This window comes from Dermacentor variabilis, chromosome 3 (genome assembly GCF_050947875.1).
Source record: "Dermacentor variabilis isolate Ectoservices chromosome 3, ASM5094787v1, whole genome shotgun sequence".
NCBI classification, from domain to species: Eukaryota; Metazoa; Arthropoda; class Arachnida; order Ixodida; family Ixodidae; genus Dermacentor; species Dermacentor variabilis.
Window position 1 is genome coordinate 232519368 of NC_134570.1, and position 12227 is coordinate 232531594.

General features: G+C 42.2%; 1 protein-coding gene and 1 long non-coding RNA gene across 7 annotated transcripts in view; one reads left to right on the forward strand and one right to left on the reverse strand.

Moving 5' to 3' along the window:
• LOC142576719 (uncharacterized) overlaps positions 1–12227 on the forward strand; it is a 13164-nt gene continuing 937 nt past the window's right edge. The window contains exons 1-3 of one of the 6 annotated variants that reach the window (XM_075686974.1): positions 1–137; positions 5337–5473; positions 10890–10952. In XM_075686974.1, the coding sequence (XP_075543089.1) occupies positions 102–137; positions 5337–5473; positions 10890–10902 (186 nt within the window). In that variant the 5' untranslated portion in view covers positions 1–101 and the 3' untranslated portion in view covers positions 10903–10952. Of the gene's footprint in view, positions 138–960; positions 1187–5220; positions 5474–8417; positions 8661–9585; positions 9726–10889; positions 10953–12227 lie in introns of those variants that run through there. The other 5 variants (XM_075686972.1, XR_012826936.1, XM_075686973.1 and 2 more) reach the window with 5 other exon arrangements.
• The window catches only part of LOC142576720 (uncharacterized), a 21914-nt gene continuing 19419 nt past the window's right edge, over positions 9733–12227 (reverse strand). The window contains exons 2-3 of the long non-coding RNA XR_012826939.1: positions 11177–11288; positions 9733–9808 (exon numbers count right to left, since the gene is read on the reverse strand). This is a non-coding gene — a long non-coding RNA (uncharacterized LOC142576720). The remainder of the gene's footprint in view (positions 9809–11176; positions 11289–12227) is intronic.

Genomic DNA, 12227 nt, shown 5'->3' on the forward strand with positions numbered 1-12227 from the left:
GACTTTTGGTGCTCAAAATTTCTCTTCGCCTAGGTACTACGGGGAAGAAAGCTGTTAGCTCCGTTTGTCCCTAGCCGAGCTTGCAGCACAGAATCGACAGGATGCGTGGGCGGCAAGACCAAAAAGCCGCGTCCGAGGTGAGTTTGTTGCTATTTTGTTGCGACGGCAGCATATTAAATTTTGTAGTCGCAGGGGATACGTTTGGAAGTGAGGTTTCTTCTCGAATGACTTTAGTGGCAAAGTATTACGTCGTGCCGATGCATTGTTCGTTAGTGTCGTTGATCAAGGTCAGCATACCACGCACTTCAGGGGAATCGCGGGAACGGAAACAGTTTATGAATTAACTGCCGTGCCGATGCATTAGTTCTTAATGTAACTGAGCATACAACACACTTGGAGGTTCGTGGGAATGGAAATTTTGTACTCTGTATGTGTATGTGTGTACTTGCGTCGCCATGCGATCGAGCCGTAGATCGTTGCGAGAGCTGTACAGCCACACTGGCAAAACACTACGCCCTGCGGATGAATACGGAAGAAATGTATGCTAAAGAAAAATGGTCGTCATGCAACTTCATAGCAGTAGACCTTTGTGAAAGCTGTACAGTAACACTGATATTGGCTAGTTAATAATCCCGGCTGTTACAATGTCTAGCTCATATACGGGGCGCTCTATGTGGACGAAACAAGGGCTCAGATCGCTACAACCGCATGCGAAATACTCTGAATGCCTGCCAGTACACTTGTTCGGCGTCTCCGTGCTTGTACTGCGGCAGGAGACGTGACGGCAAGTGGGCGCGTATATCACAGTGGCCGCTTTCCACTCTTGGCATACTTTGCCGCAACACAATGCGCATGCTTCATTGCGCGACACTGATGCCCTGCAGCGAAGCTGGCTTTAGGCAAACGGCATTATGCAACGCTCGAGCCATCTTGTCCGTCACTGCGGATAGAAAGCGCATACACGTTCAACCTATTTGAGCTGCATCATTTTGTCGATGTTTACCCCTCTATACTAAATGAAGAGGATAACGTACGCCAGTGTGGGTGATTTAAAAGATTAATAAAAAGCCCGGTAACATATGTGCTGTCAGTGAAAAAACACTATTAATGCAGGTCTCCACGCTCCTGTAAAGAAAAAAAATGATGCAATTCAGTGGTGACCCTCTGGAGGTGGATCCGTACCTATGTAAGCACAGCCGGCTCATCAATCACAAAGTAGGAGCTGAAGAGAACTTTTTAATGCTCATTAGACTACATTGACAGCGATTATTTGTGGTCAGCCAGTGACAAATGCATTGCACCAAGCAGTGAGACTTCGCCTTAATCCGCAATGCTTACGTGGCGAACAGGAGAGCAAAAGGTGAAAACAATGTTTTCATACAAGGCAAGTCATCCAGGTAGTGGAATTGCATTTATCGTTGGTGTAGTGTTGATGCACTTTCTGAAGTCCAACCTTTAATGCAGCTTAGTTTCCGTTGGTGCAAGTGCTTCTGCTGGATACATCCAAATGTGATTTATCAAATCAGGTCGCCGTCTTGTAATTTTTGAAATTTTCCTATGGTCTTAAGTCTTTTCTGAAGTGGAAGAGCTGGCTGATTGTACATTTCATCTCGAGATAGTTTACACACTTCCAGCGACACAGGTTACCACACTTTGTTGAGTGCAGATGAGCACTGCAAATTCTATCATTTTGATGAGGCACCGATCTAATGCCACTCACTCTTGCCACAACGCTTTCTCAACTTGTACTGTACTTGTTTCTTCCACCTTCCATTTGCAGCACCAGGGCTAAGGCACAACAGCAATAACATTTCTAGCAGAAAATGCTTGCTCCTTGGCATCTGATCCCCCGTTCATTTGCTACTTTCTTCCAATTTTTTTTAATGTGATGCTCCTGCCTTCACACACTGTCAGACTGTTCTCCTTCATGCGTTTCCTTGTACTCTTTCTGTCCGCTTCTTGCTCAACATACCATGCATGCCTTCAGTCATGTCCAATTGATCGATGCAGTCTTGTCCTTTTCTATCTCTCCTCCAGAACCTGCAACTCTCGACAACCTAGCATTATTTTGCTTCTTTTTGTGATAGTGCCTGGCTATCTGTTGCTGATGCCACACATTCACTTTGCAATGGTTTATTATACCACATACATAAATTAATAGCTGTATAAAACCTTGACCCTCCAGCACTTCCACAAAATTCATGCAGAAGTGGAAACAAAGATTACTTAATTCCTCACCACACGTTACTATGTCTGCATCAAAGCTTGATATTACCAACATGTGTGCAGTGTCGTTGCCCATGCTTCCTGGACAGGAAAGCCAGTTGCTCCAGTTCACAAGGCTAGAACAACTGCGAAGTGATTGAGCTATCTGCTTGTGCTGCATTTTTTTGCCACAAGCTGTACAAGGTCATGGCTTGTGCTGCAGAAACCGCACCTTTTTGCCTGCTGCATTCCTTTGTGATGCATTGAACGTGTCTGCTTCTGTTTCCCCTGCTATTTTTACAGAGAAGCTGTATATGGCTAGGTTCTGACCATGACCAATAGTGCATAGATCGACAGGGTGTGTAGAAAAAAGTTGCGTCGACAAAATTGAATCCACAGTAGCCTGCTGTGCGCCAGCAGTGCTCAGTGGCTCCGGAGTGCATGGCAGAATAATAAAACCTCATTGTGTACCCACCAATGTCTGTGCCTCGTTTTCTTGTGAAGTCGACATCGCTCTAGCGACGTTATCAGCAGTTTTACTTTGGTCCTGCTATGGGAGGGCGCGTCTAGTTCGTACTGAAGAACAACAATGTGCATGTTAAGAGCACCGGTGTGAGCAACAGCGTGAAGGCAACGGGCACTTGCTATAGCCAGACCCGCCTTGTCTGCAGATCCGTAATGTCGGCTAGCTGCTCTGTGACCGATGAAGAACAGCGTGCCCGTGAGGATGACCTTTGCAAACAGAAGCGGGAGTGGGCACGAAAGCATCGGCGACCAATTGCAGTATATCACAGTGACCACAAAGCAATGGTTACCATGGTGACAAAGTAAATAGAAAATCAAAGATAACGAAGTTGTGTGTATGTTTCTTTATTTAATCAATATAGCAATTAACCATATATAACTCAATATACTTGTCAACAAGTACAGCTTCAGCTGGTCTTCCATCTTCACATAGTGGAAGGGCTCTGAATTGTATTTTTTTTATCATTTGTCATCAAACTTGTGCATTTTCTTTTTGTAATGCTACAGCCTGTTTCGTGCCATTACTGTTTTCTCTGCTTTTGCCTATTCTGCAGCAGTTGCTGGCATTGTCTCTTGCCTAGGTATTGGTCCACACGACATGCTAGAGATGCCATAGACAGTTTAATCACAGGGTGTTCAATGTAAGAGAAGGTCAAAATTACTGGTGTTTCTAATTTTTTAAGCAGCGATTTTTGAACTCTTGTGTGATAAAATCTCGCTTTGTTGATAAACAAGTGATTATCTTTGACAAGTTGTTTCCTATGACAACATTTTTTCTGCGTCGAAAGTTCACACATTTGCAAACAAGGTGCACACACGAGTCAAAGAACTTTGAAACTTTATAGGTCTTGCTTCATGCTTTGTCACTTGGTTTGACATTTTATTCTCATTTTTGATCTCATTAACCTGGCTGCTGTGTGGGAATACCGAACTTGCTACTTAGTACTCAGCATGAAACAATGCTTTAAAACCACTGTGTTGTCCACTTGCCTCACCATGCTACTGTGTGGTTTTGATCAGAATTTTCCATCATAAGTACACTGTTACAAACTTGCACATGACAAGTATGTTACCCTATATGCAAGCAATGCACTGTTTAAAGCCGAGCTAAATACTTCACCAAAAGAACTGCTTTCACCTCCAGTCCACTCTTTTTAGTCTGTTGTCTAAACATCCTGCCAAATACTGTCATTGCTATTGTGTCCTGCAGCAAATATTCATTGTCAGTATACCTTAATTGTTTTGCCTGCTAGCTCAAGTAATATGCCTGAAAATGTACTATGGTGGTGTCCTGTCCTCTTAAGGATGACCAATTTTCCTGGAAACCATAATAGCCAGAAGAATGGTATTTAAAATGTGCATCACCAAGGTCAAACACTGAGCAGAGCTCAGTGTTTGAGCTTTGACATCACTCCATAGAATACCTGCATATAATTTGTGCTCAATTAACCTTGCTGCAAGACTTTTTCCAAGGGCAAGGCCTAGAATGTTGGTCAATTTTTGATGCTCTGACCTAGTTTGATGTGATTTTCTGTGACATTTTTCTCTATTCCTTTCTTGATTATCTTGGATAGTGGCCTTCTTAGGAGCTATTGCTTCATTAGATGTTTCCTAGGAAGGAAAATCTTGGAAGCCTTTATACCACACCAGTGCGCATCATCTGTAAGGAAACAAAGCACTGCATGAGCAGAGGTCTGTCTGCGGCAGCTGCTGTGAATTGCGCCCACGCATCACCCATGTGCTGCTCTCGTGGTCTTCCAATTAGCAACGCAGTTGCGCCACACCTTGCTTTGTTTGCGAAGTGCCACACGAGATAGATTGTCCATGCTAGCCAATATATTGCGAAATGGAAACCTGTATAGAGCTGCACTCAAATTTCGCATTAGGCAGTAGGCGAAATATTTTGTAAAAGTAACAATTATATAAATACCATGCAATGAAACCAATCAATATGTACTGAACCAAACTTGTCACCTAATCGCACTGCAGGGAACCCCTGATCATTCTAAGTTACACCAAAGGCTTGTCATATTTAAATAGTCTCTTGTGCACGCAGTGTATGAATGGGATATCATTGAAAAATATGTGAATGCCTAACGGAGTGTAATCAGGACTGGCACTTTTTCACTGTAACTGTCAGTTCCCTATATGTTGCTTTGCTATAGGGAGGTTATGCTCTAATAGAAACAGTTGGAAGACGGTTCTGTCCACATTGTCACTTCCATCTATATTTGTGCATTCGTTTAAGACCCATCAACTAGCCCAAATTAATTTACATATCTCATAAAAGCAAGTGCACTGCAGTTGGAGCTTTGGAAATAGGCCTGTGTTTAAAACAGATTCGAGTGGTCGACACATGAAGTGGGCTCGTTCATGCGAGTACCCATGTCAGTGCTGTATTGTCTTTTTTTGAAGAGGATCGATCTATTGTTCCTGCTTTAGATAAAGTCTAGTGATCTAGAGAGCATATTTTAAAAGGCAGATGAAAAAGGGAACACTTTTGGATTTTGCGTGCTAACTACTATCTTGTCAGCTGCTACAGTTTTTGTAAATATTCAGTAAATATATTTGGTGCATCTCTTTTCCTCTGTAACACTTTCATGGAGGTTGCGGACGCTTCCAGACGCAAGACTGATTTATGCAGCAGGTGCTCCTTGGCTGCATCTGCAATGGTAGCTCAAGGCGAGAATGCTTTGGCCACGTTGCCATCTGCATCCACAGTCATCCTGGCACAACCGCCATGGTATGTTGGCCACAGAAACGTCACGTGGGTTGACAATATGTGTAGGCTGCTGTGAACACAGTTGGCAGGTGGGCTTTGCTTGCCTTGCATGGTTTAGATTCCAGCTTATGATCTTGAAAATCTCACCTTGTGCTTCTATTGAAGCATTACAAGCAATGGTGTCTGTCCTTTGGCATCATTATCTAAAACTTTTCACCTGTGTTGCCATCTGTTTACAGCAATGTTTCTCTAACTTATCTTATGTTCAAGTGCCATTGTAAGTTAATTCTGGTTCACACATTTGACCCATCCTGTCATGTCTCGGCACCAAATGTTACGGAACCTGTATCTGTGAAAATAGAGGGTTTTCACACCATTTTCTCCTCTAACACAGGAAACTGATGATGTTTAGAGCATCAGCAAATGTCGATAGCGTCTTGTTTCTGGAGAGAAATCGGCAAGGAAATGCTCTGTCCTGACAGACGCATGTACCGTGATGGGGCCGATAACACCTGTGTGAATCAGGCCTTCGTGAGGAACATAGTTGTCAATTTACCTTTAGACTAGTCTGGCTATGTCAAGAATTGCTGGATAAAACATACTTCTCTCTTTCAGAAAGAGATAATTGAAGTGTTTTGGAATATTTCCTAATTTCCTGCCTCTGGCTCGAGCAGGTGTGCAAGATGCAAGCATTAGGTCCATAGAATTGACTGAAGGTGCACCACTGTAAATGTTTGGTTTGCCTGCAAGACTGTGAAACATGCTTTGTTAAGAGTCTTATGGCTTTGGTAAATATTACATCTCAATGTGCAGAAATACGTCTCAAGATGTTGAACTTTAAAGGGATACTTACATGATATTTTTGACTATTCATTTCTTGCGTTAAATCAAGGTCCTAGACTTCTAAACTCTAGAAAAAATTGTGACAAGCTTCAGAGCGAAGTTAGTAATTAGTAGTACTAACTTTTCTACAGCCAATTTCAGTGTCGTTTTTTTATACAGTGGAACCTCGATACGATTCTGCTTAATACGTTTTTCGAAATGTTAAGTTTTTTTTTTCTTGAAAATCCGATTTGGTTGGATAATATGTTGGATGATATGATTTTCCTGTGGTACACTTCATTTTCCAGTTCCTGTGAAGATCGTATCAATGAGGTTCTACTGTATTTCAGTTTTTAATTTATTTCTCATTAACCCTTTATTGACAATTGTTGCCTACAGGCAACATACCAGAAAAAAGAATGTTTGTCTTGCGTAGTTTCATTATTCAGTACCAAGATTCTGGCTAGATGTCTTTGGCCAACACTGAATGAGAGGCAACAACTGTCATTTGTTAGTTCAGAGCAGACGAGGAAGAAGTTTGGCATGTGACTCACTGTCTTTTAAAAGTAAGGTCAGAGGATACAGGCCGATGTAAGATATCCAACTGCGGTGGTGTCACACATCTGAAGTAAAGCAAAAGAAATGTACACCTATGGTTCATATGTGACGAGAGCTGTCTATACAAATTGAAAACAAAGCCTCAGGTGGCTTGGGGTGAGGCCCACTTCCAGATTCCTGCCTGGGGCTATTGTATTATTATCATAAATATTTACCCCTTCATATCAGTAAAATCATAAAACTTTCCACATATTTATTCATAAGGTGGAAATGTGCACATCAGCTGCTGTGAAATATAACCTCACCGAGCATTCGACCTCAGTCAACCTCAAGTTTGTCCATGAGGGTGCCACTGCCATAGCTAAAAACTTTTAACTGCCAACCAATGTCGCATCACTTAGGGAGGTTGAGATCAGCTTAGGTTGACTTCATTACGTCAGCCGTGTGAACCTTGTGAGGTTGGCCATCTTTGCATGGAAGCCTACATTCTATGGCCCCCTGTAGAATCCTGGGATGCTATAACATAAAATGATTCCAAACTTTTCTATTCCAATTCTGCAATCAGCCCACCACGATTGGTCAAAACTTTTTCAGGCCACTCCAAACTTCACCCGTCTGTCACGCGACGTCACGAAAACCGTGATGGCTCTCCATCTGCTTTACATGTACATACTGATTATGAATGATTAAACTGCACAAAAGAAAAATAATTATTCCTGATTCAACGCCTTTTCACCATTGGCCCTCTGCTATTGGTTCAATGTTTTTGGGTAACACCCACCTCGCCTGTCTGTCAGGCGACCTCACAAAACCACAAAAACTGACTGCATCAAAGTGACGTGTACGTGAAAAAAAAATGCATTAATATGCTGAACAAAACTGAAAATTTTTCTGAATAGCCAGAGACTGCCCCGTTCTGAAAGGAATAGAAGATGGCTGCCCGCCGATCGCTCAGGCCCTCGCTACTCACACCTGCCGGTCAGCATGTATTTATTTGCACATTATAAACCTTTTTGCACGGCAGTAAAACGTTATCGAGCCCTTGCGGCATGTATACAGCATCGTTCTGCCAACTCTTCCTTGCTGAGGATTCGTTTTAGCGGCATTCTTATCCTTCTGTTGCAAGCCGCCGCGATTTTCGACCAGCCACCGCAAGCTAAATAAGGTGAAGTGGACCATTCGGAGAAGCCAGCACCACCCTCTTCATGCGGTTATCTATTTTCACTGTGCTGGCTCGGCCCCATCGAAACCCTCTCCACTAGACCGTACTCCTCGCCTCTTGTCAGCCAATTAGATAAGAAAAACCGCTGAGTGTAGGCAATGTTATTGGTTTTGGAAGTGAACAAAGGTGACCTCCTATAAACGAGGAGAGTGTTTGGTTGGGTTGTTCAGACCACGCTGCAAGTCACTGCCCGATGCTTGCGCCGGTGGTTACATAAATTTGATGTCGGGAGATTGGAATCAAAACAGTTTGAAATCATTTTATGTTATAGCACCCCTGAATGTGCTTTACTTTAGGTGCGTTCAATTCGCCTGCACCGCCTGAACCAGTTCACGAGGTGTTGCACCCTGCCATTCGTTCCAGTGGTGCAGCAATGGCACCCGCTGAACCACTCCGTTCGTTTCAAAAGGTGCAGGGCTGGTTCATGATTTTGCTGCACCTACTCCGCTGTCGGTGCCGACTTGGTGCAGGCGTACAGGTGCGACGCAGCAGTGCAGCAGACAATCCAGCACATGGGTGCAAGCACCATTAAAAGCCCGCTTACACACGTCTGATGTGTCTACAAGTGTGGTTTGTAGTTAGGCCCACAAGCTGATAATTCTTGTAGTTCACAATCTTTCAAATCTACGCACTCTGTGCACATTAATCGGGCATAACATAACGCCTGCACCGCATCTGCACCTTGGCATTTGTTTCGAGTGTTGCGCTGTGCCTGCACCGCAGAAATAAGCTGCACAATTTCTGAACTTCTCGTGAACCTCCGTTAACTGGTTCACAGTTGTGCAGGTGAATTGAGCAGACCTTTTAAGTGCTTCCACATGAAGCTCTTATTTGCCCTTACGTTGCTTGGTGGCCTGATGGCTGCTTCAGGTATTATACAAAATGTTCGATTCAACATTGAAAGAAAATTCAAGGATGTGAATGCTCATGAAGGCCAAAATTCAGTGACATACAAATGCATTAATTCTGTACATAAACTAAAAATTGTCAAATTTCCTTCTTCCTAGCTGCATTCAGTTAAGCATGCTACTAAGTTGGAATTGCTGGAAAAGTGTAAAAAAAGGCAATTCTCTTTTATAGTGTAGAGTGTCGACTGATAACTGGCCTTACGGCCAGAAATGATGTGCTTACCTTGAGGAGGATGCTTTAGTTCAGTGCCAACTCTAATCTCTTCATTCAAATACATGTAAAATGCAGAAATGCTTTTGAGACTACTGGAATAATTTCAATGAAATTTGTTGCATTTGAGAGAAAAAGTTAAATTTTAGTCATTCTAGGCTGCATAATTTTGATTTAGGACCTTGAATATTTAGGAAAAATTGCTGAGAGTCAGTAAGCTTACAAATATAAGCACAAAGTTTACAATTTCATAGCTTTTGTATCATGTTGTAAACTTCATACGGAAGTCTTTTTAATTTCACAATTTTCAAAATTTCCTGCCACAAAAAATTGCCCCCTAAAACAGTCGCTACATTTCAGCTTTTTTTTTTTACATGTAACAAACCTCATCGAATTCTGCTGCTGGCTTCAGAGAAAAACTATTTCTCTGTTCCCATGTATTCAGATAGGAGCTCCCAAGATAAAACTGCCTCCAAGTCAGGTAAACCATTGTATTAAAGAACATTATAAGGAAGAGGAGGAGAAGGAAAAACATTTATTAAAAGAAAGGAAAAGCAGCTGTCTTTCTGCTTGTGTGGGAGGCGCCCTTAGTCCAGGACTCCTGCGGCAGTTGCTGTCTCCCGGGCTCGCCACACCTGGTGTAACAAGAATTGTGTTCTCATTTGAATTACTGGAGTATACTTTTTTCCTTTGTCATAGGTGGAAAAGTATCAGCAACGTTCTCACACCTACACTGTTCTTATTGGTATGTAGTGTGACTAAATTCTGCTTTTGCCTTAGTTGTGTTGATAGCATGCTTGTTCCAAATTCTTATTTGTTCCTTTTGCAAATTTTCATTTTGTTCACAGAACTTTCCAAAAGGGGAACGTATCCAATAAAATAAAGCACTAATTTACTTTCATGCTGAAGATTCATAACTCTTACAAATTGATGTGGTTTCTACCTGGTGATCTTCACTTCACTAAAGAGTTATGAGCTAGGTACTAGGGTATCCCCGCAACATCATGAGCAAGCAACACCATCTTCTCTCATCTCTTAGAGAAAAAAAATCGTTATAACTTTACTTCACTCTACAAAATGCTTAAAGCATAAAAATATCACTCGTTTTTTTATTTTTACATGTTATAGTACACAAGCGCCTATTAAACAATGAACAGTACACCTCATTGTCTTCTCCCATCCAGTCATCCCTGGCCCAAGACTATGCGACTGCCAGGTCAGCAAGCCAAATTAAAGAAAGTATACCACACATGAAATAGGACGCTGAAAAACTTATAGATAAATTGTGTTGTAGTTTAACCTAACCCCTCCTCCTACATGACAAAAACTTGTTTGCATGTCAAGGTAGCATCAGAAAATATTAAATTTCTTTTCTGATTGAAATTAAACCTGGAAAGTATTCTATCAAGTGCAGAGGGCAGAAGGGAATTAGCAAATAGCATAGCTTTCAAGATTTTTCACGCAGTGCCTATAGGTTGCCTTGATGCTGCCTCCAATCTCCCTGTACTGAAGCATGCACACACACATTATACCTCCATTGATACCGAAGTCCCACTCAAAAGTCTCTGGCCAACGCAAATCATCCTGCATGTACCGCTGACAAGGTGTACATCTTTGGCGAAGTTATTTCCGATTCAAACATCTGATAGGCCAGAAAACTATAAATTTTGTTATGTCACCATTAACCAAAACACGAATTAATATTCCTGCTTGCAGGGACACAAACTGACTGCTGTTACTGAACAGCGCTCCGTGGCATTCAAGTGAAGAATGATCTTGATCATCACTTATACGAATAATCATTGGGTTGTATGGCTGGGATTCCTAGGTCATGTGAATTGTAGTGGAGCTGCTTAGTGTAGTGACTGATTTGGGGCTGCTCAATATTTTTTTTTTGATGCCACTCTAATTTCCGCCAAATAAAAGAAAATGTTTCTTTCTACATTGTGTCTTATCATTGCTTTGCAATTTGCAAGCACAGTACAGCAAAAAAGGGGCCTTGCCTTACATTGGTTCTATTTGAAATAGGCAATAGCTGTTTATTTCGGCATACATGCTGCAGCTTGTGCTCTCCAGGTCTCCAAGCATGAGTACCTGCTTCTGAGAAGATGACAGCTGTAAGAAACAAATGACTCTGTGTCACACAACTACAAAAACATGAAAGTGCCTGCTTTATGATAAATACAAAAAAATGACAACTCAGGCAGACTGGCAGAGCAGTCATCAATAATAAAACAAGACATTGCACAGTTTATTTGCCTAAGAAATGAGGTCTGCACATCAAGCTTAGCAATTCTCGGCAGCTTGCTCGCTTTATACAATCAGTCCACATTGTTAGCTCAACATATCTGTTTGATGGATTTCACAGTTCTCTTTAACACTCTGCCTGTCCCTTACTTCACCAAATCTGTTGTTGCTGTGAGCACCGCTGAAATTACAGCGGAATCTCATTGATAAGTGTCCAGGAAATTGTAGCTGTCATTCGTTTTAACATCTATTTCAACAAACCAGTTGGGCAAGGGCCTAAAAACCAGCAATTTGGAACCATCAAGTTACAGTGCACAGGGCTGGGCAAACACTTTGAAATTGGGTGCCGACAGCACAGAAGGTTGCACTACCCGCCGTGGTTGCTCAGTGGCTATGGTGTTAAGCTGCTGAGCACGAGGTAGCGGGATCGAATCCCGGCCACGGCGGCCGCATTTCGATGGGGGCGAAATGCGAAAACACCCGTGTACTTAGATTTAGGTGCACGTTAAAGAACCCCAGGTGGTCGAAATTTCCAAAGCCCTCCACTACGGCATGCCTCATAATCAGAAAGTGGTTTTGGCACATAAAACCCCACAATTTAATTTAATTTTAATGTTTGCACTAACTTTCCAAATGCAGGCAGATTTAGGTGAACAATCACATTTAAGGTGGAGGTTATGTGCTGCTGATCTATGGTGTAAAAACACACATCTTGCTTTTACGTTGGCCTTGTTAATCAAAGAAACATATGTGCCATAGAATCTTGACTGTGGGTAATATTAGTGATAGCCACATTAGACAACTGCA